This window comes from Ursus americanus, chromosome 2 (genome assembly GCF_024610735.1).
Source record: "Ursus americanus isolate L20-20 chromosome 2, mUrsAme1.1.p, whole genome shotgun sequence".
NCBI classification, from domain to species: Eukaryota; Metazoa; Chordata; class Mammalia; order Carnivora; family Ursidae; genus Ursus; species Ursus americanus.
In genome coordinates, this window is record NC_142128.1 from 8778330 (window position 1) to 8803262 (window position 24933).

General features: G+C 58.7%; 2 protein-coding genes across 4 annotated transcripts; both read right to left on the reverse strand.

Moving 5' to 3' along the window:
• Nucleotides 1–2614: 2614 nt before the first annotated feature.
• On the reverse strand, nucleotides 2615–6900 carry LOC123777236 (uroplakin-3b-like protein 1). The gene is made up of 6 exons (XM_045773751.2): nucleotides 6785–6900; nucleotides 5074–5226; nucleotides 4665–4884; nucleotides 4062–4138; nucleotides 3661–3781; nucleotides 2615–2883 (listed from the first exon to the last, which is right to left on the reverse strand). The coding sequence occupies exons 1-6, from the start codon at nucleotides 6864–6866 to the stop codon at nucleotides 2775–2777; spliced, it is 762 nt and encodes a 253-aa protein (XP_045629707.1). The 5' UTR covers nucleotides 6867–6900; the 3' UTR covers nucleotides 2615–2774.
• An 8525-nt stretch (nucleotides 6901–15425) lies between these two features.
• UPK3B (uroplakin 3B) lies at nucleotides 15426–24108 on the reverse strand. Of its 3 annotated transcripts, XM_087868001.1 has the most exons (7): nucleotides 23764–24108; nucleotides 23471–23620; nucleotides 23014–23251; nucleotides 21874–21953; nucleotides 20913–21042; nucleotides 19621–20445; nucleotides 18833–19033 (listed from the first exon to the last, which is right to left on the reverse strand). In XM_087868001.1, the coding sequence occupies exons 1-6, from the start codon at nucleotides 23849–23851 to the stop codon at nucleotides 20286–20288; spliced, it is 846 nt and encodes a 281-aa protein (XP_087724127.1). In that variant the 5' UTR covers nucleotides 23852–24108; the 3' UTR covers nucleotides 18833–19033; nucleotides 19621–20285. The 3 variants fall into 3 exon arrangements, with proteins under 3 accessions (XP_087724129.1, XP_087724131.1, XP_087724127.1); XM_087868003.1 differs by lacking the exon at nucleotides 19621–20445 and having other exon boundaries at nucleotides 15426–19033; XM_087868005.1 differs by lacking the exons at nucleotides 19621–20445; nucleotides 20913–21042 and having other exon boundaries at nucleotides 15426–19033; nucleotides 23764–24106.
• Between the last annotated feature and the right edge of the window lie 825 nt (nucleotides 24109–24933).

The following is a 24933-nucleotide window of genomic DNA, read 5'->3' on the forward strand; positions in this document are numbered from 1 at the left end:
AAGATCATCTGTCCGCCCTTCCGTCTGGTCTGGAGACCACAAAGATGGGGAAGGGACTGATTCCACAGGATTGGCACAAAGGTGGCCTGTGCCCCTCTGTGATATCATGATACAATAAGAAATCTATATTTGATCTCTGTTTCTGATTCCTGGCACAAAGCTCCCAAAATGCTTAGAATTTTTTGAATGTTAGGGGGTGACAAGAACATCTTTTTTTTTTTTTTTTTTTTTTTTGAGAGAGGGAGAGAGTATGGGGATGAGGGTAGGGGCAGCGGGGGAGAGAGAGAATCTTAAGCAGGCTGGGCGTGGAGCCTGACACGGGGCTCGATCTCACAACCCTCAGATCATGGCCTGAGTGGAAATCAAGAGTCAGACGTGCAACCGACTGAGCCACCCGGGTACCCCAAACACCTTTTGTTTTGTAACGCGCTCCTTTCCACCACACCTGAGTCCACGCTAAGGAGGTGACCCTCATAACAAGGGGCTGAAAGTTGAGTTCCATCACCAATGGCCAATGATTTCATCAATCGTGCCTACGTGAGGGAGAACCCTCTCCCAGGGACCCTAGACGATGGGGTTCAGAGAGCTCCTGGGTTGGTGAACATGCTGGGAGGGTGATGCACCCAGAGAGGGCATGCAAGCTCCACACAACTTCCCCCCTGCCTCTCCCTATGCACCTCTTCCAGTCTGCGGCTTCTGACTTGTAGCCTTTATGATAACCTGGTGATAGTAAGTAAACCACTTTCCTGCGGTCTGTGAGCCGTTCTAGCAAATCATCCAGTCTGAGGATGGGGTCCCAGGAATCCCTGCACTGTAACCCAGTCGGACAGAAGTGTGGGTATCCTGGGCCCCCAGTGCTTGTTACCGGGATCTGAAGCGGGGGGCGGTCTTGGGGGCCGAGCCCTTTACCTGTGGGGTCTGCACATACTTCAGATAGTGTCAGAGTTGAATTAAATCCTAATACGCCCAGTTGGTGTCCGGACACTTGGAGAATTGGGTGGGGTCAGGGGTGCTGTGAATAAAACAGATCATAATAATCCTCTGAGTCCCTTCTTGGCCCTTCTCCGTGCTGCTCCGGTCCCAGGAGGCTGGCTCACGGACCACACCCCCCAGAGCCCCTGCCCTCTGGCTTGTGGTTCGGTGAGGTCCGTTGGAGCCGCCAGCATGAGAGCAGAAGGCCGGAGGAGAAAGGCAGGGGTATTTCTCCCCCGCCCCAACTCCTTCTGGTGGTTGCGTCCTTCTATCCACAGCCCATGCTCCCGCTGGGCAGACCCTCCCCCAGGACTCCTGCTCACTGGCTCTGGAAACACCACTCCCTCCTGTGGGCCCCTCAGGTACAGGAGAGAGCTTCTGGCCCCATCAGTGGCCTGGCTCCCTTAGCACGCTGACCACACCTTTGTAAACGTTCTCAATTGCCCTGCCAGACAGCATGCCATCTGTTTCCTGCCGGGCCTGACCCTACAGGGCGTCGGTTTGTGCAGCGAGGACCTGAGTCACCCAGCTCAACCCCCGCTTTTTACATAAAGGGAAACTGAGGACCAGAGAGGGTAAGCGATGTGTCCGGAGTCACGAAGCCCCCGGGGCTGGGGCTCGTGGCTGCTCCAAAAAGGCTCTGGAGAGGCCAAGGCTGACCTAGGCAGAGGGTGGAAGCCTGTTTGTCCCCCTCCCCTCCCTGCCCCTCCCAGCCGGGCTCCCCCACCGTCATGTGAGCATTTCCTCCAGAGCAGGAGCGGATGTGTCTGCACTGGCTAGTAAACCAATTAGGGCCATTTGCACCTCCCCAAGAGAGGCACCTGGGAGCCCAGCCAGCGCCTTCCTTCCCTGACCCCTGCCCCAGGGGCACGTGGCACAGGCTACCCCAGCTTCCCTGACATCCTTTACCCTATCCTCAGGCCACCCCAAACCTGCCCACCCACCAGCCCCTGGTGGCTTCCTGGCCTTTGCATATGCTGTTCCCCCCCACCTGGCACAGGGCTGCTCCTTCTCCAAGGCTACACCTGCCCAGAAAGCCACTTCTGAAGCCTCATCTGGATCTCTGGCACTGGTGTCCCTCTCCTCCCCCAACAGCACAGGGCAGCTTGGGGCAGGACCCTGCATGGGGCATCACCCGCCCTGCGGAGCCTGGCCCACAGTGGGGCTGATGGTCACAAATGCTGGACGGCCCAGAATCAAGTTTGGAGTCAGAGTCAGCTCTACGCTAAGCGCAGTCTTCTCTAGGAGTCACGACCTCACGCCCAGCGTGAGCCTCGGGCTGGGTGTGAAGCTTAGAGGCTCTGAGCCCTCCAGCCAGAGGGGGGCCACAGGGAGGGCCAGCTGGAGAGAGGACCACAGGGAGGATGCTGGGGCATGGGGCAGCTACTGCCAGACACGCAGGATGGGACGAACGCATTGACCTCACTGGTCTAGTGTAACCTCAGCCCAGTGAGGCCAGTTCCAGAGAGGGAGACTGAGGCCAGAAGAGAGGCTCACCTGGACCCAGATGGCTCAGCTGGCCTCGGACCCCGGAGCCTCACCCCTGGTGCTATACCCTCCTGAGTGCCTGCCCCCGCCCCCGGGAAGCTGGGGTTCAGGGAGACTGCTCAGGTGTACAACACAGGCATGCAGGGGGCTGCTGGGGACATTTATTTCTGACAAGGACAGGCCCAATTTCGGGCTAAGGACACCCTCACTTGGAAACCCTCTCTTCCCGGGGCTCCAGAAGCGGCAGGGCAGGCCCCCAGCCCAGGATCTGCAGCCTGGACCAGGGAGGAGGCCGAGGGGCACAGGAGGACCCCTCAGGAGCCCCCCACAGCTGGAGGGCTGATCACGTGGTGGGTGTCATATCTTCTCACGCACACCGGCTGCTCTGGGCCCGAAATGGGGGTGCTCCCGCAGGTGTCATAGCTTCAAGGAGGGGAGAGAAGGTGAACTTAGGAGCTAGTCTAGGAGTTCTAGCCATAGGAGCATTGGGGAAACTGAGGCTTCACTGGCCAGGCTGGATGAACCAAAGGGAATCAGGCTATTCCTCTAAACTTCACAAATCCCGCTGTGCCCTCCCGGCACTCCCACTCTCTTCTACTCCCTGCACCCCAGGATCTGTCTGTCTCCCCTGATCAAAGCCCGCCACTGGCTCCCTCTGGCCCTCAGGACACAGCCCTTTGCCTCAGCTGGGAATCAAGACCCCAGCTTGCCTGGCTGCCAGAAACCTTCCCCTCCCCAGACACACCCTCTCCCTCCCAGAGCTGCTCTCCTCCCCTCCACACCAAATCCACCCAGCACCTGGCTTCCCGTTTCCTCTAGGGAGCCTTGTGGGCACCTCTGGTTCACCAGGCCCCAGCATCCGAGCTCTGGATGAAGTTTTGAGGTAAAACTCAGCGCTCGGACTAAAAGCAATTCTGTACTTCGGTGTATCCCACTCTCTGCTGTGAGCCCCCCACTCGCAATTCCGGCTGTTGCCGCCAGGGGGCAAGTGGTGCGAGCTCCGCGAGCGTGAACCTGCCCTTGCCACCGCTGTCCCCCACCGGGGCAACAGGCAGGCAGAGAGGGACAAAGGAGGGGTTCATGCATGCACACACCTCCCCATGACCTGCTGTCTTCTGGGCAGGGAGGGAGAAGGGCAAAGGAGATGGTCCCGGTCAGAGACCTCACCCCTCCCAGGGTGCCCAGACCCTGTCCACTTACCAGGTGTAGATAAGCAGAGCAAGGAGGGCAGTGAGGAGGACAGCCACCAGGACCGACAAAATGGCAATGATGACCACGGTGCCCGCACTTTGCGGCCCTGGGGCAGCCTGCAGTGCCACAGCTGAGGGGTGTGAAGGGGGGGTCGCCCAGACAGGCAGAGAAGAGCAGGGAGGAGAGACCCGACCTGAGCAGGAGGCCCTGGAACAGCCTCCACACCAACCATCCCTTGCCCTAGCTGGGGGCGCCCACACTGGGGGAGGGGCGCCTGCAGACAGCAGGGTGGTAATGGTGGCTCTGATGAGGGGCTGGCCCATCCTCCCCAGCCCAGCCCATCCTCGGGAGTCCCCCAGGCCCCAGGGGCCCCTAGCCCCAGTGTTTGACCTGCTCATTTGGCCCCATACCTTGCTGCAGGCGGGTCTCGCTGGACCACTCTGTCTCAGCCACAGGCCCCCTGTCACTCATCACCAGGAACTTCACTCTGAGGAGACACAGGATTCGGGGTGAGCCTCTGGCCCTGGCGCCTGTCAGTCTGACCCCTTGACTCCTAGGGCCTGGGCAGAGGGGGGGGATGGGGGGGACGAGTGGGGACTGGGCCGAAAAGCCAGCCTTAGAACCCACCAGAAGGGGCTCCAATTCCAGCTGTGACATTTCCCAGCTCTGTGGCCTTGGGTGCGTCCCTTACCCTCTCTGGGCCTTAATGTCCTCATTTAGGAAACGTGTGTGGAATGGTCTAGATCCCTAGTGCCCCGCATCAGTGACTCAAGCCCTGAGTGAGGGGAAATGGGGCGGGGGCACACTCTGCCTGGATGGGGAAACTCCCAGCGCACAGGGCCCACGGGGGCAGAGGCTCAAGTGGGGGGCCCTCTGCTGGAGAAAGGAGGGAGAGTTCCCCAAGTCCTCCCTGGCTCCTGCCCTCCGCTCCCCCGCGGCTGGGGGGGGGGGGAAGCCCCGCACTCAGAGGGGAGCGGCCCCAGGCTCAGGTTAGGGCCCGGGAGGGAGCTCACCGGTAGGGGCCCGGGCCCGGCAGCGGGGCGTTGCAGCCCCGTCTGGCAGGGAGGCAGCCGGTATCATTGCCGACGCGGAGGACCCGGAGCTGGTTCCCGGGCTGGTTGCCCGGGTAGAGCGACCGGCGGGCCATCAGCGTGAGGTAGTAGCCCCTCCGGGTGAAGTCGGCGGGGGCGGGGATGTCCTCCGCCCTCTGTGGGGCTGTGAAGCTCTGGGTGGCTGAGGGGAGCCGCAAGTCAGACGGCGGGGGCGGTGGGGGCAGGGCTCCGCCCCTCCCGCCAGGCCCCACAGCCCTCCTGCCACACCCCCTGCACACCTGCCTCCCCTCCCCCCACACCTGCGGCTCCTCCCGGGCCTCCCGCCCATTCCACAGAGGGAAAACCAAGGCCTGCGCCCCGCAGCACCCACCGTTGCTGCGGGCCACCACCAGCCAGATGGCGTCCAAGTCAGAGATGTTGAAGTGACTGAACTGGCCCCTTGGCTGCTCCAGAGTGAAGGTAGTCTGGGTGAGCATCCCTGCCAGGGTGGGGCTTGCGAGCTGGGGCATATAGCGGATGCGCTCTGGGGCAGGGGGGCAGACAGAAGGCGCTCAGCAGGACAGCCAAGCCCCCACAGCCCAGTCTAAGGGAAGAGTCATGGTCCTGGAAGCCCCAGTCTGAGGGGGGAGTCACGGTTCTGGAAGCCCCAGTCTGAGGGGGGAGTCATGGTTCTGGAAGCCCCAGTCTGAGGGGGGAGGCACAGACTTGATTTGGGAGCCCCGATCTGAGGGAGGAGTGGAGGCTTTACCTGGAAGCTGCATCGGGAGGGCTCCCCAGCAACTCTGTGCCCATGGGACGTGGGGGTGTCCCCTGCCTTGCTAGCCTACTAGGGGTAGGCACTGTGGGAGGTTGGGAGGGAGGTCCTGCCCCACCTGTCACTGGGGTCTCTGCCCGGGGCAGGGCCTGGGGAAGGCAGGGAGGCACAAGAGGCCCCTCCCCCAGCAGCACGCACAGTTCTGGGGAAGGGGTCTTAAGCCTTGTTGGGGTGAGACTCAGATTTAGGGGAGCCTGAGCCTAAACCCTAGATTGACTTGACAGAGCCAGTGACCTTGAGCTCTGGCACTCTCTGGGCCTCAGTTTACCCACCTCTCACGTCCCTCCAGCTCCACCCATATGGTCCAGGTTGGTTTGTCTGGGGAGGGGAATGAGGGGCTTGGAGGGCTAGGGGGTGACACAGAGAGGTCCCCAACAAGATCCCAGGCCCAGAGGTGCACCTCTGGGAGGTGTTCTGGCTGAGAGCACCGGATATCCTCTCTTCCCGGCCCAGTGCTGTGGCACCTCCCACCCCGCCCCTGACACCTTCCCCTTCTGGACCTCGTCCCCCCCTCAGCCCCTCACAGCTTCACTTGGGGGAAGGGCAGGGAAGCCTGGGCCCCCATGCCAGAGATGGGGGTGGGGGCGGCATAGACTCAGGACCAGCCTCACTGCCCAGAAGGCTCCCCTGAGGGCAGTGCCTGTCCTCTCTCTGGCCCCCAGTACTGGAGGGCAGCCAGTCTCCAGAGTCCCCCCACCTCAGTTCTGTTCAGTATGATTCATTTCCATTTCATTCAGCTCCGAAGGTTCAGGGGTAGGCCTCTCCTTCCTCAGAGCCCCCACTTTGGTCTCTGAGGCCCAGTGCACCCTGCATACAGCAGGTACTTAATGTCTGCTTAATGAGGGAGAAGGAGGGGAGCAGCCCAGATGGGGGGCTGCACCTCTAAGCGCCTCTAGTTTAGGAGCCCACAGTGACCAGTGCCTGCAGCCACCTGGAGAGCTTCCTCTGGGGCTGTCCTTGTAAACGTCTTTAAGCCTCCCCTCAGGGACGGGAAGGAGGGGAAGGAGGGGAGGCGCTGGCGGGAATGGGATGGGGGCTCAGGACGCATGGGGATGAGAACCCTAAAGAGAGGGAGGCAGCGTTGCTCGTTGCTCGCTCTCCCATCTTGGGGTGTGGGGACAGGTGTCTATCTTGTGACCTCTTTGGTGGGCCATCTTCCCTGACCCACCCAGGACCCAGTCCCCAGACTTGGGCTTGGGAGGCAGCTGGGGGAGGTGGGTCTGTCCCTCTGAAACCGGAAGCACCATGCCCAGCCCCCCTCACTCACCCAGGCCTGTCCCCCGCTGGAGGCAGGCCAGCAGCAGCAACAGTGGCATCAGCAGCCGATACCGACCGCCACTGAGCCCCATGGCCAGGCCAAGCGAGCGTCTGACCCTCCGTCTGTCCCAGGGTCTGTCCCAGAGCCTCCGCTGTCTGCCGGGGGATTAGGGAGGCTGCTTCTGGCACCTCCCGCAGCTCCTCCCAGGTGCCCCCTCTTCCCAAACGACTGGTTGGACAGGTTTGGGGGCAGAATGCGCTGGCCCTATGGATTTGGCATCCCAGGGAGGGGTCTGAAGAGAACAATCCCATAGCTGCCGCCAGGACAAGCCCGGACCCTCCCACCCCTGACTGCGGGGTGGGCCTGGCCAGGGAGGGCCCCGGGAGGGAGGCGGCAGCTCCAGGTCCAGGTAGCCCCCGTGACAGTCCGGCCAACGGTCCCAAGCCGTGCTGAAGGCAGTTACCCTCAAGGGGCTTGTCCGAGGTCACCCAGCCAGCCAGGGCAGAGCCTGATGAGACAGTCACGCCCAAAGGCAAGCTTGGGGGCACTCCCTTCAGCCTGGGCCCTGGGGGGGGGGGACTCCCCAACATTGCCCTTCCTCCTCTCCTTATCCAGGGGACCCGTCCTCTCTTCTTCCTCTAGCCTGGCTGCTGCCAGGACAGGGCAATTCTTCCCCAGACAGGAGGGTCCCAGATGGGGTCGGGGGCCAGGAGTGGGGGTGGGGGTGGTGCTGAGCATGTACTGACCACCTCTCACCTGGATTGGAGCAGAAGCCCCTCATGGGGCACCCCCTGCCCCAAGCAGCAGTCTCCCTCAGCCCAACCTCTGCCCCTGGCCAGAGCCACCCTCCTGAAACCCAAACTCCTTTGGGGAGTTACTTTAAAAAACATTTATCTTGGGGCGCCTGGGTGGCACAGCGGTTAAGCGTCTGCCTTCGGCTCAGGGCGTGATCCCGGCGTTATGGGATCGAGCCCCACATCAGGCTCCTCCGCTATGAGCCTGCTTCTTCTTCTCCCACTCCCCCTGCTTGTGTTCCCTCTCTCGCTGGCTGTCTCTATCTCTGTCGAATAAATAAATAAAATCTTTAAAAAAAAAAAAAAAAAACATTTATCTTCCCCTCTCTCTCTCTCTCTATTTTCCAGAAGATTTATTTATTTACTTGAGACAGAGAGAAAGAGCATGAGTGGGAGGGGCAGAGGGAGAGGGAGAATCCCAAGCCGACTCCAAGCTGAGCACAGAGCCCAACGCGGGGCTGGATCTCACGACCCCAAGATCATGACCCAAGCCGAAACCAAGAGTCAGACACCTGACCGATTATGGCACCCAGGTGCCCCTAAAACACATTTTTAAAACAATTATAAATCCTCTTAGTGATTATAATGCATTTACATGCTATTTGATTGCCAGCCCACATACACTATTTTTTCCCCCAAAAGTACTTAAATGGTGCCAATTATCTATTACAGTGAACTTCAAAAGGGGTAAATACTCCTACCAACTATGTAATTGCCTCGTAGATTTTTTTGCGGCCAACTCTCCTTGGGCAGGCTAGCACAGAGTTTCAGATTTTTCAAGATTTGAAATCACTGTACTTCCATCCGTGATTGACTCAACCCCCAGGGACCTGGGGACCGAAACCAGAGCAAAAGCTCAGGGAAGGCAGATGAGGGCAGGCTGAGCCTGGGTGTGTGTGGGGGGAGGCTCTGCCAGAGGGTGAGACACCTCTTTAAGGCTCCCGCTGCTTGGCACCTCTGAGCCTTTGCTTCGGCCAGTCTCTGCCCTGAGGGCCCTGCCCCAGCTGCGGGCACTGGCCCTCCTGTACTCGTGGGGTGCACAGAGGGGAGAAGAGGAGTGGGGGGCCAACCCGAGGGTCTGGGTCAGACCCAGCCCTGGGAGGGCTTTCTTTAACGCCCCAGCTTTTTATTTTTTTAAGCTTTTTTTTTTTTTTTAAGATTTTATTTATTTATGTGACAGAGAGACAGCCAGCGAGAGAGGGAACACAGCAGGGGAGTGGGAGAGGAAGAGGCAGGCTCCCAGCGGAGGAGCCCGATGTGGGACTCGATCCTGATCCTGGAATGCCGGGATCATGCCCTGAGCCGAAGGCAGACGCTTAACGACTGAGCTACCCAGGCGCCCTGTAAGCTTTTTTTTTTTTTTTTTTAAGATTTTATTTATTTATTTGAGAGAGAGAGAGAGAGAGAGAGAGCGCACAAGCGGGGGGGAAGGGGCGGCAGGGAGAGGGAGAAGCATGCTCCCCACTGAGCAAGGCCTGAGCCACAGTCAGAGGGTTAATGACTGAGCCACCCAGGCGCCCTCTTTCTACCTTTTTAAAAGGCGTTGAGACAGACATCATAACAGGGGAGAGCTTGCTTTATCTTCCTGAAGGCGAGTTCTTGCTCGGAAACTCATCTCCTCAGCTCCCCAGAAACGGGCAGGGCAGGCATTTTGACTAATCTCATCATACAGATGAGAAAACAGGGCCCAACCGAGAGAGGACCTCCCTGCCGCCCGGGTGGAGACTGGCCCCAGGTCCAGGTGGGGCTCACGCAGGACTCTGTCCCTTTGAGATCCGTGTTGCATTGCGGGACCGCGGCTACTTTCCCTTCTCGGTTTGTGGCCTACACTTAAATTAGCGCCCTGCACTTCCCCCTGAGCTTCCTTTTGTATTTTCCCTCTTCCTGCCCGTGTCCCTCTCTCTCCTGCCCCCACCCCTAGGCCCCCTCTGTCCCCGGTTTGGTGTGTGTCCCCCTATCACTTAACTGTGGCTACTGTGAGATACACTGGTCTTTGTCTGTGGTCTCCCGCAGTAGTAAAGGTGAAATATGTCTTTGTTTTTCATAATGAGCCCCTTTCAACCACACCTGAGTTTATGTTAATGAGGAAATTTGGAAAGCTCTAGGTAACCCCAGGATGGGGGCTGGTGTTCCAGGGAAGCAGCCAGAGGAGAGGACTGGAACTTTCTGCCCCATCCCCCCTACTTCCAGAAAGGGGACTGGGGCTGGTGGTTGAATGACTCCCCAGTTGCCAATGGCTTAATCAATTATGCCTACATAATGAAGCCTCCATAAAACCCCCAAAACTGGGGCGCCTGGCTGGCTCAGTTGGTAGAGCATGTGGCTCTTGATCTTGGGGTCGTGAGTTCAAGCCCCACATTGGGTACAGAGCTTACTTAAAAAAAAAGGCGGGGTGCCTGGGTGGCTCAGTCATTAAGTGTCTGCCTTCTGCTCAGGGCGTGATCCTGGCGTTCTGGGATCAAGCCTCGCATCCACTGGGGGCCTGCTTCTTCCTCACCCACTCCCCTTGCTTGTGTTCCCTCTCTCACTGGCTGTCTCTTTCTCTGTCAAATAAATAAATAAATAAATCTTAAAAAAAAAAAGTAATCCTTTCCTTTAAAAAAAAAAGGCAAAAACAAAAACAAAACAAAAAAAACCCAAACTAGAAAAATAAAATACCAAAAAATCAGTGCATTCCCTATTGATTTGAAATGCCATTTTTGGGGCGCCTGGGTGGCTCGGTTGAGCAACTACCTTCGGCTCAGGTTATGATCCTAGAATCCCAGGATGGAGCCCCGCGTCGGGCTCCCTGCTCCGTGGAGAGTCTGCTTCTCCCTCTGACCCTCCCCTCCTTGTGCTCGCTCTCTCTCTCTCAAATAAAATCTTAAAAAAACAAATAAAAAAAAAAAGAAATGCTATTTTTGTCATATACCACAGACACAGGCAATTCTTAGGGTCCCCTCTCAGCTTAACCCGGGACAAGCTCCCATATGTACCGGGGTCTCTACAGCCCACTCGGGGTACCACTGGCTCAGTTGGTCCTGCCAAGCACGGGTATGAGGGCTCCTTCCCAGACTCCCAGGCCTCCAGGAGTCCTCCCTAGTCCTGCAAGATTCATCCTTGGGCTGTTGTGGGTGACAGCAGGGGACCCAGGCAGCAGAGAAGCACGGGGTCAGCTAGGCTGGGGGATGCTGTCACCCACCGTCCCAGACAGGAGCCTGGTCCACAAGCTGAGGGCCGGCCCCTCCTCAGGCCCAACTGGATGTCACCAGAGTCGGCAGCTCCCAGCCGTGCCATGATGTGACAGCAATAATGACAGTGACAAGAAGGACCAGGGTAGACCCAAGGCCGGAGACACCACCTCCGCCCATGGCCATTTTCCTAGCCTGGGTCCATGCTGGGACTTTGGCACAAGCTCAGGAGGGGACAGAGGACACACAAAGTGACCAATATCGGACCCACAGCCCGAGAGAGTGGACACCGGGAACCAGAGTTGCTAGGATTCAGAAAACAAAGAAGTCTGGTGTATCCTACACCTCGAAGTTCACAGAGACATCCGTGCCTGATTTGTGTGTGTGTGTGTGTGTTCAGGTCAGCTTCTGGACTCTCTGATCCATTTCTTAGATCAATCTGTCTATTCGGGCATCAGTATCAGGCCATTACAGCTACTTCCCCGACTATAATAATTGGCTGTATGGTTATTTGACGAATGTGTCTTTTCTCCATTAACAGTAACTCCCCCGCTGCATCCCCAGTGCTGAGCCCAGGGTCTGCCACAGCAGTCGTGCTCAGTAATGATTCTGACTGCTAATTTGGCCCCTCCCTGCTCTGTGCATCTGGCCAGCTGGCCCATGGGTACCATCTTGTTTTACAGCATCGGGCTGACAGCTACCATGTCGTGGCTTCAGGGTACACCCCAGCTTCTCTGCTGTGTCCCCTCTTCCTGGCCCAGATGTCCCCAGCCCCAGTGAGTCCCAGTGTGAAGGGTGTGGGCCCAGAATGCCCAGAGGAACGGGGTGGGGGCATGCCAAGCCCTAGCGAATAGTCTGTTCCCAAGGACCTACCTTGCCTAGTACCTTTGGGGTGACTCATGGGACGAGGTGGGGTTTCTACCCACCCCCAAACACAGAGCAGCCAGCTAAAGGCTCCCAAAGGCCCACCCAGCTCCATGTCACCAAACAAGGCCCCAGCTCCATGGCAACCATCACACCCTGTCCCGTGGAGGTGCACAGGGAGAAGCGAAGCGCTGGCCCTTCCAGGGGCAGCCAGCTCTTCTCCGCCCTCCCCAGCAGAGCGGTGCCCCAAATCTGCAGGGTGGGGCGTCCTCATGCAGAGAAGGGAAGTGCAGATGACCCAGTCCCTTCCCCCTGCACCAGAGTCTTGGTCTTGGGGCCGCTCACCAAACCATGACAGAGAGCCATCTGTGCCAATATCAAGGGGAAAAGACCCCACAGTTCATTGACCCCACCCTGGCCCTGAATCTTTTTACTGCACTGACCCCTCCCAGGTCTGCTCGAACACCCCTCAAGACAGGCAGCTCACCACCTACCTGGTCTAGTTAAAGCATCACACACCTGGGGGGCGCCTGGGTGGTGCAGTCGTTAAGCGTCTGCCTTTGGCTCAGGGCATGATCCCAGCGTTCTGGGATCGAGCCCCACATCAGGCTCTTCCGCTGGGAGCCTGCTTCTTCCTCTCCCGCTCCCCCTGCTTGTGTTCCCTCTCTCGCTGGCTGTCTCTGTCAAATAAATAAATAAAATCTTAAAAAAAAAAAAAGGCATCACACACCTGGAATCATAAACCAGAAAGCTCTTTTAGTAGGAAAATGCCTCCTTGGAGTGAAATCTCACAATTTTGGGGCCAAGAGGCAAGCGACCCCGGCTCATCTGTGACCCACCTAAGCCCAGGCCAAGTCCTTCCTGCTCTGGGCCTACGTCTCCCCACCAGGACACTGGAGGTCAGAAGACAGGCTTTTTTGGTTGCTACGTTCAGTGCCACTCCCACACTGTTTATTGAGGGGCTACTATGTGCCAGGACCACTGTGGGCAGAAGCTCTAGAGGCAAAGTGGGGGCTGGGAAAAGGGTGGGCCCTTTATCCACTCATCCCTCCAATAGGCTATCAGAGAGGCCAGCAGCTCTGCCGGCAGAGGACCCCACTCGGAAGAGGCACCCGGAGATGTCTGATGCCCTGAGCCCACTCTCAGCCCCCAACCCCTCCTGCCCATCCCCCCACCCGCACCCCATGGCACCCGCTGCCCTTGGGGGCTCTTCCACTGCCCCGGTCCCACGCAGTTAGGGCTCAGACAAGGACAGGGTTCCAGGCATGAGATCGGAGGGCAAGGCTGAGCCTGGGGGTTCCATGAAACACTCGTGGGGGCTTTGAGCCACCTCCACTGGGGAGCAGAGGGAGCAGGGCTGGAGATAAGGAGGGAGAGGCCAGGATGACTAATGAGGCATTCCTCTCTGTCCCTCAGGGAGAGAAGTCAGGGAGAAGAATGGTTGTCAGGGGCAACACATTCTTTCCCGTGGGTAACTCTAGCCTGTGTCACCCACAGGGAGTGGGGTTTCGGGGAGGCCAGGACTGGAGTGTCTGAGCCGAGGAGCTTGGAGGTCTTCGCTCATTTTGCAGAGGAGAAGCTGAGGCCAGGGCGGGGCTACCTGGTGGGGCTCCCCCAGCAAATAAGGCATAAAGAACCCCGGACTCCTGTCTCGTGCTCGGGGCTCTGCCCCATGAATCAGGGGCATCCAGGCTGGGACCAGTGTGGGGGATGGAAAGAGAGGGACCGGACATGGCTATAGGGGCTTCTGGCTTCTGTATGGGGGCTAGGGGAGGCCACCCAGAAAGCTGGGCCAGAGACAGTGAGCAGGTGGACCCCAGCCTACAGCCAAGTCCATTCTGAAGTCCTCAGCCTGCCCAGAGGTCCCCCAGGCCCTGCCTTGCCTCCAAGCCTCACACACAAAAGCCCCTGCCCTCAGCTCACCTGTTGGCTCCAAGTTAAATGACCTCTGACCCTCACCCCTGCTCCACGCGCTCCACCTCCTTGAACATTCTCGCCCACTGTGGTGTAACGGTGGATGGATCAGTCCTCTCAGGCGGCCGTAGCTCGACGCCACAGACCGGGTGCTCAAACAAGCCTTGGGGCGCCTGGCCGGCTCAGTCGGTAGAGCGTGCCATTCTGGATCTCGGGGTTGTGAGGTCAAGCCCCGTGTTGTGCACGGAGCTTACTTAAAAACAAACACCAGGTACCTGTTTTCTCCCTCTGGAAGCCCAAGATCCAGGGCGCAGGGTCGGTTTCTTTGGAGACCTCTCTCCTTGGGGTGCACACGGCTGCCCAATGCCTGGTCCCACGGTCTCTCCTCTGTGCCCACATCCCTGGTGTCCGTGTCCTCATCTTTTATCCAGACGCCGGTTGGATTGGATGACGTCCCACTCTAAAGGCCTTACTTAATTCCCTCTTTAGAGACCCTGTCTCCAAATACAGTTGCATTCTGAGGCACTAGGAGTTAGAGTTTCCACGTAAGGGTTTTCCACAATTCCGTCTATCACAGTGGCGGCACCTCCCCCGTGTGTGGGACTCTTCCTAAGGACAGGGACTGGATCTGAGCCCTCCGTATGGCCTGGAGGGTCTCTGGGCTGGGTCCCCAGGTCCATCGACCTGCCCAGAAATGTGTCCCCAGTAACTGCCCCTCTGCCCCCACACCACTCCCCTCTCCCCCTCCCTTCCAGGGAGCCACTGGGTGGGGTAGGCAGGCTGCAGAGTGAGGAGTGAGGTGTCACAAGTCCAAGGGTCAGACCCTGGAGAGGCCCTCGGTCTCCCCCACATTGGCCCTGGGGGCCTTCCTAGAAGGCCACAGTCACAGCCAGTAAAGCTCTGAAGAGCCCCCAGCATTGAATGACATTCTTTCATTACAGTGAATATAAAGCACACTACCCGGCCACCTTCCGAGTGTTAAACGACTGCCATTCTGACTGTCGAGTTCCGGCCACTCCCTTCTTATGTCTGGGAAACTGTCTTTCTGCTCTGTGTCTTTCCAGAGCCAGCACTGGAGAGTCACGAAAAGGTGTCCCTCCTCCACAAGGACTCAGTCAGCCCCTCACCCACACCCAGGCACCCAGCATGGCCCATTTGTGGTGGGGGCTGGAGTCTGCACCTCTCACTGTGGCTGCCAGAGAGTGTGACTTTCCAGGCACCCATGTAGCCAAGGTGCCCACCAGTCATGCACCCACCCCAGACAAAGGGATGGGTGCCAAGGCTAGCCCTTCTGGCCAGGGCAGCAGCCACCATGTCCAGCTTCCGGATACAACCAGCCCAGAAGCTCCCACGGTGGGACCCAAAGAATGCAGTTTGATCTCCAGCCCTGGCTCTCTCAGAGTTTCTAGGAGCTTCCCAATCTCTTCTAGAACATTCTTTCCCTACTGAGCTTGCCAAGGTTGGTTCCTGCTCTTTGTGGCTGAGAACACGCTGTTGTTGCGGGGCGGTGGGGGGGTTTCCTGGGCCCTGTGGAGACTGAGCCTCCCTGACGGTTTCCTGGGTGGGTGAAAGAGACCCCACTTTTCCTACCACTGGGATTTTTAACCCAGTTAAAAATGATTAAGAAGTGATTCATCCAAATGAGAGGAGCAGCGAGTGACGGAACCCATGACGGGCAAATAAATGTCAGGGCTTCTGTTTTCTTTCCCCCCAAAATACGCCAGTCACAAAGGACCACCTTTTCTACGAGCCGTCCAGGAAGTAGGTGAGTGGTTGCCAGGGACTCAGAGAGGTGCCTGCCTCATGGGTATAGTACGGTATCTTTCAGGATGATTAAAATGTTCTGAAGTTGATGGTGATTTGCAACCCTGTGAATATGCTAGAAATCAGAGACCTGAACACTTTAAGTAGGTATATTGCATGGTATTTGAATTAGATCTCAATGAAGCTGATATTTTTTGAAAAGAATGCAAAGATGTATTTGCCTTTTATAAAGCGGTCAGTCGACAAATGTTCATTTGCACCCACCGGGGAGCCAGGCACCGTGCTAGCTCTAGGGGCCCCACGGTGAGCAAACCGACACATTCCCTGCCCTCCTAGATTTTCCAGTCCAGTGGGAGAGATGCAAAACCCACCCTTTTAAATGTCTAATTACAAAATGGAAAATGTGCAGAGAGGGGAAAGAACAGGGATCCAAGAGAGCTGAAGGGTTAAGAAGGGCTTCCCTGAAGAAGAGACACAGGAGCCGAGGAATGATCTAGAGGAACAAAGTGGAGAGGTGTTTTACACTGAGGGGGGAAAGCAAGTGCAAAGGCCCTGTGGCAGGAGGGCTAGCCAGGGACCTGTGTGACTGGAATACAGGGAGCAAGGGATGGATTGATGGGGCCTCGAAACTGAGATGGTGAATCTAGATTCCGGTCTCGCAGCAGGAAATCCCTGAAAGTTGCGAGCAAAGGTGGACACCGTCAGGTTCGTCATCCGGCCCCTCCAGATACTGGGAGGAGGACTGGTGTGGGGGTCAGGAACACTGAGGTGGAGAGACCAGTTAGAGATGGGGTGGCTGGCTGGGGATCGCAGGGATGGGCAGGAATGCATGGTTCAGAGACAAAGAGGAACAAAGTGAACCCAGAGGGTGAGAGGGAGCAGTGGTCCCCCTCCCCTGCCTGGTTTCCACCTGCTGTCATCCTGATTCCTTTGATTCTTGGTCTGATGAGTCATCTGTGAGTCATCACCCCACAATCACCGCTGTTTTTTCCTTTTTTAACAATGAGCTTGTTTTTAGCCACTGAGCCATTACATTACAGGCCAACGGATTTGGAGGCCCTCCCTCAAATACAGTCCTGGGGAAAACTGAAAAGGCTCTTTAATCAAAGATTCACCATAACATGGTTTTCACTACACACTCTGCTCAAGGCTGTCATGGGCTGGCCTGCGCAGGGTGGGTCCAGCTGGTGACCCTCTGGAGCGTGACTGTGGAGCAGAATGCCCTGTGCTGTCTCCCCGGGGCCCACTGGGGTGGTGCCCATGCTGGGCCATGACCAATCCTGCTGCCCCTTCTCCATGTGGATTCTGTGACTCCCTGATCTGCTTGCCACCACAGCCCTGGGCCAGATCACCCACCGTCCTCAGGGCTCCCAGGATGCCCTCCTGCTGACCCGAGGTAGGCTTCTATCTTTGTAAAATATTAACGTTCTTTTGAACTTACCCATTTGCTAAGATGGTATCCCCAGAATCCCCTTTTCTGAGGTCTGCTCTGAGGCAGGCTGGGGGACAGAACCACTTGCAGGACGTAAAGCACCTCCATTTTGCAGTCACAGCCAGCCCCCCCCCCGCCATCAGCAACCTGAGCATGGCCTCTCCTAGAGCATCTCCTTCATCTACGAAGTCCCTGTTCCTCAGGCCACCTCCTGAATATTCTGGAATCCACCCCCTCCTCTCCAACTCCCTTTCTCTGCCCTGGTTCAGGCCTGGTTCCATGTGCCTGGAAGACCAGGCCAGTCCCCCTCATCCGGGCCTCCAGGCTCCTCATCCCTGCTGCCAGCCACTGGGCACCATCCGTGGCCCCACAGGGTGAAACCATTTACACTTGGTCTCCCCGACTCTCCCTTCCTCCTTCCCCCCCTACTTGACTCACTTCTATGTGCCCCTCCAGACTGATCTCAGAAGTCACCCTTGGGAAGCCCCTTGACCTTCAGGTGGGGTCGCTTTCTTCCCCTGGGCTATGCTTTACCCACGGCGCTGCAATGTCTGTCTGGAGCCTGTCCTCACGGTCAAGGCTCAGATGGCTGGATGGGGTGAGAACAGCTCCTCACGGGGCTCCGGGGTGCTGTTCAGAAGCCAGGAGCAGCCCTGGGCACACATGGGCCATCCCTGGGGCTGTGTCTAAGATCAGTATAAGCCACAAGACGGCCCTGGGACCTATAAACGCCTGGGGCGATTCCTGCTCCTGCCTGATGCTCCGGCCCTGGGCTGGTTCGTTCAGCAAACACTGCAAGCCTCTTGCTCCTCACCATCCCCACCTGAGCAGGCCCTGAGCGGGGTGTCCGGGCCTCTGGTGTTGGAGCCAGGCCTGGACAGAACAGTGGGAGACGGGCTCTGTTGGACATAGCTGGTTTTAACCCTTCTCTGATTCCAAGGGGCCAAGAGTGTCCTAGGTTCCACAGCAGCAGAATTTCAAAAGTGGCTGCCCGAAGGGGCTGGCTCCCACGGCCGATGTCACCCAGGACACTGGAGCCTGAGCTCCTGACTGCATTTGAACCTGCTTCTGCCTGCACCTGGAGGAGGTCTTGTGGCTGCTGGGGTGCAGGTAGGATGGGGGATAAACCACTAGGGCCCAGGCATTCATGGGTTTTGACAGCAAAACCTCCCTGAAATGTCTGCCTGGGAGGAAGCCCTGCTAACTCTACGGAAGCTGCGTTGGTGGTTGGCTTCTTGGCCCTGAGATGCAAGGGTGGGTTTCCCTGGGGCTCATTAGGTGGTGGGGCACCCCCAAAGTGCAGTTAGGGCTACCAGTCAAAGGGACAGGCTCAGGGCAGATGGGGGCTGGACGGGCTGAAGACAGGCTGGGTCCCGGACATAGACACTCCTCTCCCCCAACCAGCCCAGGCACCCCTCGGTGATGGAGGAGACAGACCAACGTATATTCACCTCTGAAGGGGGAGGGCATACATGGGCCACCGCTGGGCGCCCTCCAGAGGAGCCTGCATGCTGGGACCCGCGGTCAGGCTGGAGAAGCCAGGAGCGGCGCGGCGGCGGTGGACAGAGCGTGAGGACAAGTCACCGAGCCTCAGTTTCTCCGTCTAGAAGAGGGTGGCGGTTGTGCAGATTGGACGGCACACAGTAGGCCCTCAAGCGGGAGCGTGACTGGTCCTCTCTCTGGCTTGGCCGAGTTGAGGCCTAGAGCCCTGACCTCCGGGGACTCCATTCAGTGGCCGCTGCTCTTCGGCTTCAGGTCAGTCACTGCCGCAGCCCCCACCCCGCAGCGTCCGGCCGCTCTGTGAATATGAGTGCGCGTGCGCGGGGCCGGCCGGCTGCGGCGCATTGGCGCCCCCGTGTGGCCACAGCAGAAACCACCGGCCATGCGAAGAGACGGATGCTAGCGGGGATGCGAGTGACGGCGGGGCTCCCGGCCTGAGAGAGCCCGTTGGGGTGATCATCTAAGAAGCGTGAACCCGAGAGTATGTGACAATCTGAAGGCCTGACAGTCCTAACAGTAACAGATCACATCTGGATACATGGTCATCTCAGGTCCAGAGTGCTGAGTGAGCTCCCCAAGATCAAGACTGGCTCTGCCTGAGACCCCATGTCTAACACTGTCAGCGGCATACAGCAGGTGTTTAATAAATGTTCGTGGGGGGCGCCTGGGTGGCTCAGTCGTTAAGCGTCTGCCTTCGGCTCAGGGCATGATCCCGGCGTTCTGGGATAGAGCCCTGCCTCAGGCTCCTCTGCTGGGAGACTTCTTCTTCCTCTCCCACTCCCCCTGTTTGTGTTCCCTCTCTCGCTGGCTGTCTGTCTCTCTGTCAAATTAAATAAATAAATAAATAAATAAATAAATAAATAAATAAATAAATAAATAAATAAATAAATAAATAAATAAATAAAATCTTTAAAAAAAAATGCTCGTGGCGTGATAATGAGTAAGCCATCTGTGTGTGCCATGGGGTTGGAAGTGGTGGAATCAGTGGTCAGACGGTCACAATGTGCATCTACACTCTGACCTTCTGGCCCCCCACAGAAAGGGCTCGCGCCCAGGGACAATGGAGGCGCCTCAAGTCCCCAGCCACTGGAAGGTGGGGCAGAGAGACAGAGGGGGCTCGGGCCCCATACACCCTGTGATGGGCCTGGCCCAGTCCCCTGCACAGAGCGAGGCTACCTGCAGCCCCCACCCAGAGCCTGGAAGCTTCTGGTCAGGGCGGCGTCTCCACATTTCCTCTAACCTCTCCTGCAGGAGGCCAGGCAGAACAGAGGTAGGGATGGAAATGGGGGCTGCATGCTAGCCTGACCCTGACCCTCCCTGGGGAGAGCAGAACAGGAAAGGCAAAGACAGGGCTGCTAGTGTTGGACAAAGGCAGAAGAAAAATTATTAAATTTCCTTATTACTTACGACCACTGACAAGTCCTTCAAACAGGCAGGGTGACATTCCTCTAGGGACTCAGCTGCCCGGATGTTGACACTTTGCTAAGGGCAAAAGGCAATCCTAGCCTGACCCCCCCCCGGACCCTGCAAGTCTACTTTACGCATAAAAATTCCTTTGGAAACTTCCTGTATCTCTAAATCCCCAAAATACATGTTGGCAATCATCCTGCAAGTACGTGACCTAGCGATATACATTCGAAGAGTCTGGTGACAGTTTTTACTAAACAGTAATAAATGACCTTTCCCTAACAATAATAGCTAGCCCCCTCAGGATCCTGGAAACCTTGCTTCCAAAATTCCTTAAAAGACTTACGCTATCCCTAACCCCCTCCCAACTTGAAAGTATATAATGGGCCACTCCTCACGACCCAGTCAGTGCAGCTCTTTCTGACCGTGGGTCCTGTCCCCGTGCTTTAATAAAACCACCTTTTGGCAACAAAGATGTCTCAAGAGTTCTTTCTAGGTGGTGGGCTACAAACCCTAACATCTTCCTACATCAGTGGGATGGCAGGCGGGCGGGCGGGGGGGGGGGGGAGTGCAATGGGGAGGGGCATGTGGGTGCAAGGGTGGGGAGTGAGCACCAGGTCCTTGCCCCAACTCCCTGTGGCCACGCCCCAGCCACATGGGCCAGGCTAGGGGCTGAGGCTGGGGAGGGGGTCCAGGCCAGGCTCACAGCCCACGGGCAGGGTGGCGGCCTCGCTGGGTGGGATGTGGTGGGTCATGTAGCGCTTCCCCACGAAGGAGCCAATTCGCAGCTGCTCCGGGGCCTCCTCGGGCCACCACAGGCTGGAGCTAGATGGGGAGAGGAGGCGGCATTGGGTCCCTGCTGGGTGGAGCCCACTGCTAAGTCAGGGCCTCCTCCCGCAGCCTCTCCCTTTCCTTTCTTCTAGAAGCAGCTGCTGGCCCACCTCCTCCAGGTGGTTGCCCTGACTGCCCTGGTATCGGTTCTTTGAAGTGACTGAGGGCTCCTTGGAGAGAAAGCAAGGCCCAGGAGGAGAAAGGCCAGGGCCAAGGACACAATGAAGGGCAGGGCAGAGAGAGGTGTCCCCTTCTCTGAACCTGTCTTCAGAGGAGCTGCTGGGCCACCTGCTGCCCTCCAGGTGAGAGAGACCTGGGGCGGAAATTCCCCAAACATCCCTGGAAGGGGCACTGCCAACTCAAAACCGCAAGGTTCGTGTAGGGCTTCCAGGTGCTGGGACCAGGGAGAGGGGAGGGCTCCTTGGGGTGGGAGAGAGGCCCGTGGGGCTGTCATCACTCACAAGCGCAAGGTGGACGCTGCCAGGAAGGCCAGGAGCAGGAGGCCAGCCAGAGACGAGAGGATGGAGGTGATGACGACCATGTCACCACCGCGCCGCCCTGGCCACGTGTCGATGGAGGCTGGGGCTTTCCCTGCACACAGCAGCTGCTCAGAGGCTGCTCCCTGACCCCAGGGCAGTCACTTCCCCGCCCAGGCTCACACTCAAGGCCTGACGGCCTCCTGAGCCCGCCCATCTGTCCATCTCAGCCGGGCATCTGTGCCCTGCCAGCCTGGACCACCCACCCCTCCAGTAACTTAGTCTCACCTTCTAGGCTGTTCCTTCCAGTGTGCCCGCCCACTGCACTGCCCATGGCGGGCAGAGCTGCAGCAGACCTCAGGACTGACCACGTGCCTGCCCTGCTCCCTGGAGCCTGGCATTCAAGAACTTCAGATGACAAGACACCCCCCCCAACACCCTGGCCTCTGTAGCCTGCCTCCCAGGTGTCCCTCACAGTGGACACTGGCCTTCCACAGCAGTTTCCTTGGCCTGGTGAATCCCTGGCCCTGTAGGGCCCTGTAGAAAGAGGTCTCCCAGAACCCGTGGCCCTGACTCTGACCCCAGCCTCCCTCATGTCCTGGCCCTTCTCCACCTGGCAGCACTTGTCCCAGGGCTGGCGCTCGAGGGGAAGGCTGTTTCTGCCCACGACTGGGCTGGGACCTGGGCACCCAAGGGCTGACCAACATTTGAGCATGGACAGAGCTGGTGTCTCTGCCAATGAGGCTGACCCGGTGCCCTACCTCCCCAGCACCGGGTTCTGTTTGGGGAATGGGCTGGACTTGGACACTGCCTCCAGGCCCCCAGTCTCCTGGCAGCAGAGGGAGAGGCCGGCTGAACATGACCATTTGGCGGGGGTGGGGGGTGGGGCGGGTGACTAGTCCACAGGGGTCGACCGGGGCCAGAGCGCCCCCTCCCCCAGCGCTACCTTGGTGGAGAGCAATGGGGTCGGACCACCTGGTCTCGGCCTGGGGTGATCCCCTGGTGTCCATCAGGAGGAACTTCACCCTGTGGAGAGGAGAAGGGGTGAGGCTCAGAGCCTCAACTGCCCTGGGCAGGGTGCCCACAGTGGCCAAGCCCCATGCAGGTCTGGGCCAGGCTCTTCTGGGGCACATCAGGACAACCCATGGCCTGGTCCCGCTCTGCGGATCTGCCAGCGGTCCGGTCCCAGTGCCTCTGAGCCATTGTTCTCCAGACACCCCATCTGGCTTGGTGGCCCCAGTTACTAAATGTCACATACAGAGTGCCTCAGGGTGGCTCAGCGGGTCAGATGGATTGGGAGCCCCAGGACTCCCAGGGAAAAGGGTTGGCCAGGTGGTGTCTAGGAAGCCACAGAAGGCGCCCCGGTAGGCTCGAGCACCCTAAGCAAAGGTCCAGGGAGGGAGGGGTGTGGTCAGGGTGCTCTCAGAGCCTGGGATCCCAGGGAGAGGCGGGCTGAGCACTGAGGGCACCAGAAACCTCGCAAAGGAGCTCAGGTTGTATCTTTGCGCCAGGTGGGGGGCCCTGGGAGGTGTTTGAGTGTGAAGGGACCCAGGTGGGCTGGCACCGAGGCAGCCAGCTCTGGTGGCTGCTAGGAATGGGGGCAGGAGGTGAAAGGAGACCGAGCCAGGAAGTGGGCATGGGGGAGGTGGGAAGGGCTCCTGTCAGGGCAGGGGCAGGGCAGGGGGCCAAGGGAGGCTGTGGATGGAAATGCCGGCCCAGCTCACACCATGCCCCACCTTCCCTGCACCCCGTGCTGGTTCTCTTGGCTCCACTTGGACTCCCTGAGGACCCCTGGGCCCGTCCTGTGGCCCAGGCAGCCCCCACCCCCCAACTCTGGGCCCGAGACCCCACCCTGTCCCCACCAGCCCTGTGGTGCCCACTTCTTCGTGGGCAGGCCTCCCGGAAAGGCCACATTCTGCCTGCCCCCCAGCTGGGATGAGTGCTGCTCCTTGACTCCACAGAGGAATAAACAAAAGCTTGTGAAGAGGAAGGGTCTGGGGAGAGGTTAGGAAGGGCAGCCCTCTTCCCTGAGACCCCTTGTCCCCCAGCACAGCCCCTGTCCCGGGGGCCAGGTGGAGAGACCCACCTGTAAGGTCCAGGGCTGGGGAGGGGGCTGTTGCAGTAGGGCAGCTGGTGGAGGTCAGCAAGGCAGCCAGGGTCATTGCCCACCCGCAGCAGGGGGACGCCCCTGCTGCCGTCCTTGGGGTCCTCACAGGGCAGCTGGTCCAGGGATAGAGGCAGCGTCATATAGTGGCCATCAGTCAGCAGCCGTGGGAAGGCTGGGATCTCAGCTAGTGTCTGTGGGTTCTGGAAGTCCCTGGAGGCTGCAGAAGAAAGGGACAGACAGATGGGGCTAGAGAGCCTAGCCCCTTGCTGGGCCCAAGGCCCCCCAGCCTGGCCCTCCATGCCTCCGGGCCCAGAGGCTCCCTCCAGACACAAACCAGGTTACTTTGTCCCCCTCTCAGAGCCCCTCAGGATAAAGTCCAACGCCTGGCCCACCACCCTGCGGCTCTCCTCAGCCCCAAACCCGCACCATGACATACCGTTGCTGAAGGCCACCACCAGCCAGATGGTGTTGGCAACGCTGGCAAGCCCGTCCAGGACACAGCGGGGCTGCTCCAGGGAGAACGTGGTGGCTGTGACCTTCCCTTCCAGGTCCCAGGCTGTTATCTGTGGCGTGTAGGGGATCAGCTCTGTAGCCGAGGAGATAGGCATTAGGGGTCTGGGACCTGCTCTCCCCCACTGGACAGGTGGGCTCCCAGGATCCCATCACCCCAGTGGGTGTCCCAGCCCCTTGGGTCTGGCCGGGTGAATTCATCCCAGGATCCCCACTCACCCAGGCTCAGACAGGGCGTGGGCCAGACCAGCGCCCCCACGAGGAGGAGGAGAAGCGATGGGCCAAGCTGCCTCTGTGCGAGCCCCATGGTGGCCGCCCCAACTCGGCCTTCTTCCACATCCACAGCCTGGGGCTGATCTGGCTACCGGCTGCCACACCCCCACCCCTAGCGCCTGAGCCCGGAGGAGCTGGTTAGTCAGGGTGTGAGGCTGGCCAAGGCCTGGAAAGACCTGAAAATGCAAATGCACCCCACCCTCTCCCACGCGCAGCCTATCCTGAGGGAGCTGGGCAGGGCTGTAGGTGGGGCAGGCCCGTGCCAGGCCCCACTGCCGGACTGAGGGGGATGCCGCCAGACCTCCAGATGCCAGCCAGGCCTCCAGAGTCCCATATAGGAATTGGGGCCCCACCCAGCCTCCCTGCCCCGGGGAGGACCCAGTCTCTGGCAACATGGGCTCAGGGCCACATGCCTGAGATTCCTGCACCCCAGGTGCCAGGAGCCTCCCTCCGGCCTTCCAGCCCCACCCAGGGAGCAGGAGCAGGATGCAGAGGTCCCACCCGGCCGTCCAGCTCCAGCCCCAGGATAGCCCCCCTGGTCCCACTGCCATCTCAGCATCCCACCCTCCCTCCACCCTCCCTCCACGAGGCCATGTTCTTGTCTAACAGGAGTCTGGAGTCAGAGAAAGGACCTTGGACAGCTGACAAGCGTCCCACTTCACTCCTTTTGATTCTATTTTTTTATTAAGATATAATTTTTAAAAAAGATAGAACTCACATAAAATTCATCCTTTTAAAGTGTACAGCTCAGTGGGTTTTCACAAGGTTGTGCAAACATCACCACCCCGTTCAGAACATGTGCATCACCCCGAGAGGACACGCTGTACCCATTAAAAGTCACTCCCCAACCCCCGCTCCCCCGGCAACCACGCAGCTCCGCCTAGCCTCCGCGGACTTCCCTCTTCTGAACATTTCACATGGACGGAATCAGACAAGCCGCGAGCTGGGGCTGGCTTCCCTCGCTTACATTCATCCATGTTGTAGCCTGTAGCAGGCCTCCGTTCTTCCCTAGGGCTCCAGAACTTTCCCTCCACTGTATGCAGACCCGGCATTTTGTTTCCCAGCTCCTCAGCGGAGATAGTCGGGCTGCTCCCACTTTTTGGCTGTCGTGAACAA

Excerpts from the sequence above, each read along its gene's own strand:
- LOC123777236 (XM_045773751.2), bottom strand. The coding sequence starts at position 6,866 with ATGGGGCTCAGTGGCGGTCGGTATCGGCTGCTGATGCCACTGTTGCTG. Across the intron at positions 4,139-4,664 it reads CCGGGCCCGGGCCCCTACCG|AGTGAAGTTCCTGGTGATGA; the intron begins GTGAGCTCCCTC and ends GTGTCTCCTCAG. Across the intron at positions 3,782-4,061 it reads CGAGACCCGCCTGCAGCAAG|CTGTGGCACTGCAGGCTGCC; the intron begins GTATGGGGCCAA and ends CACACCCCTCAG.
- UPK3B (XM_087868001.1), bottom strand. The coding sequence starts at position 23,851 with ATGGGGCTCGCACAGAGGCAGCTTGGCCCATCGCTTCTCCTCCTCCTC. Across the intron at positions 23,252-23,470 it reads GGTGGTGGCCTTCAGCAACG|CCTCCAGGGACTTCCAGAAC; the intron begins GTATGTCATGGT and ends TTTCTTCTGCAG. Across the intron at positions 21,954-23,013 it reads CCCAGCCCTGGACCTTACAG|GGTGAAGTTCCTCCTGATGG; the intron begins GTGGGTCTCTCC and ends TCCTCTCCACAG.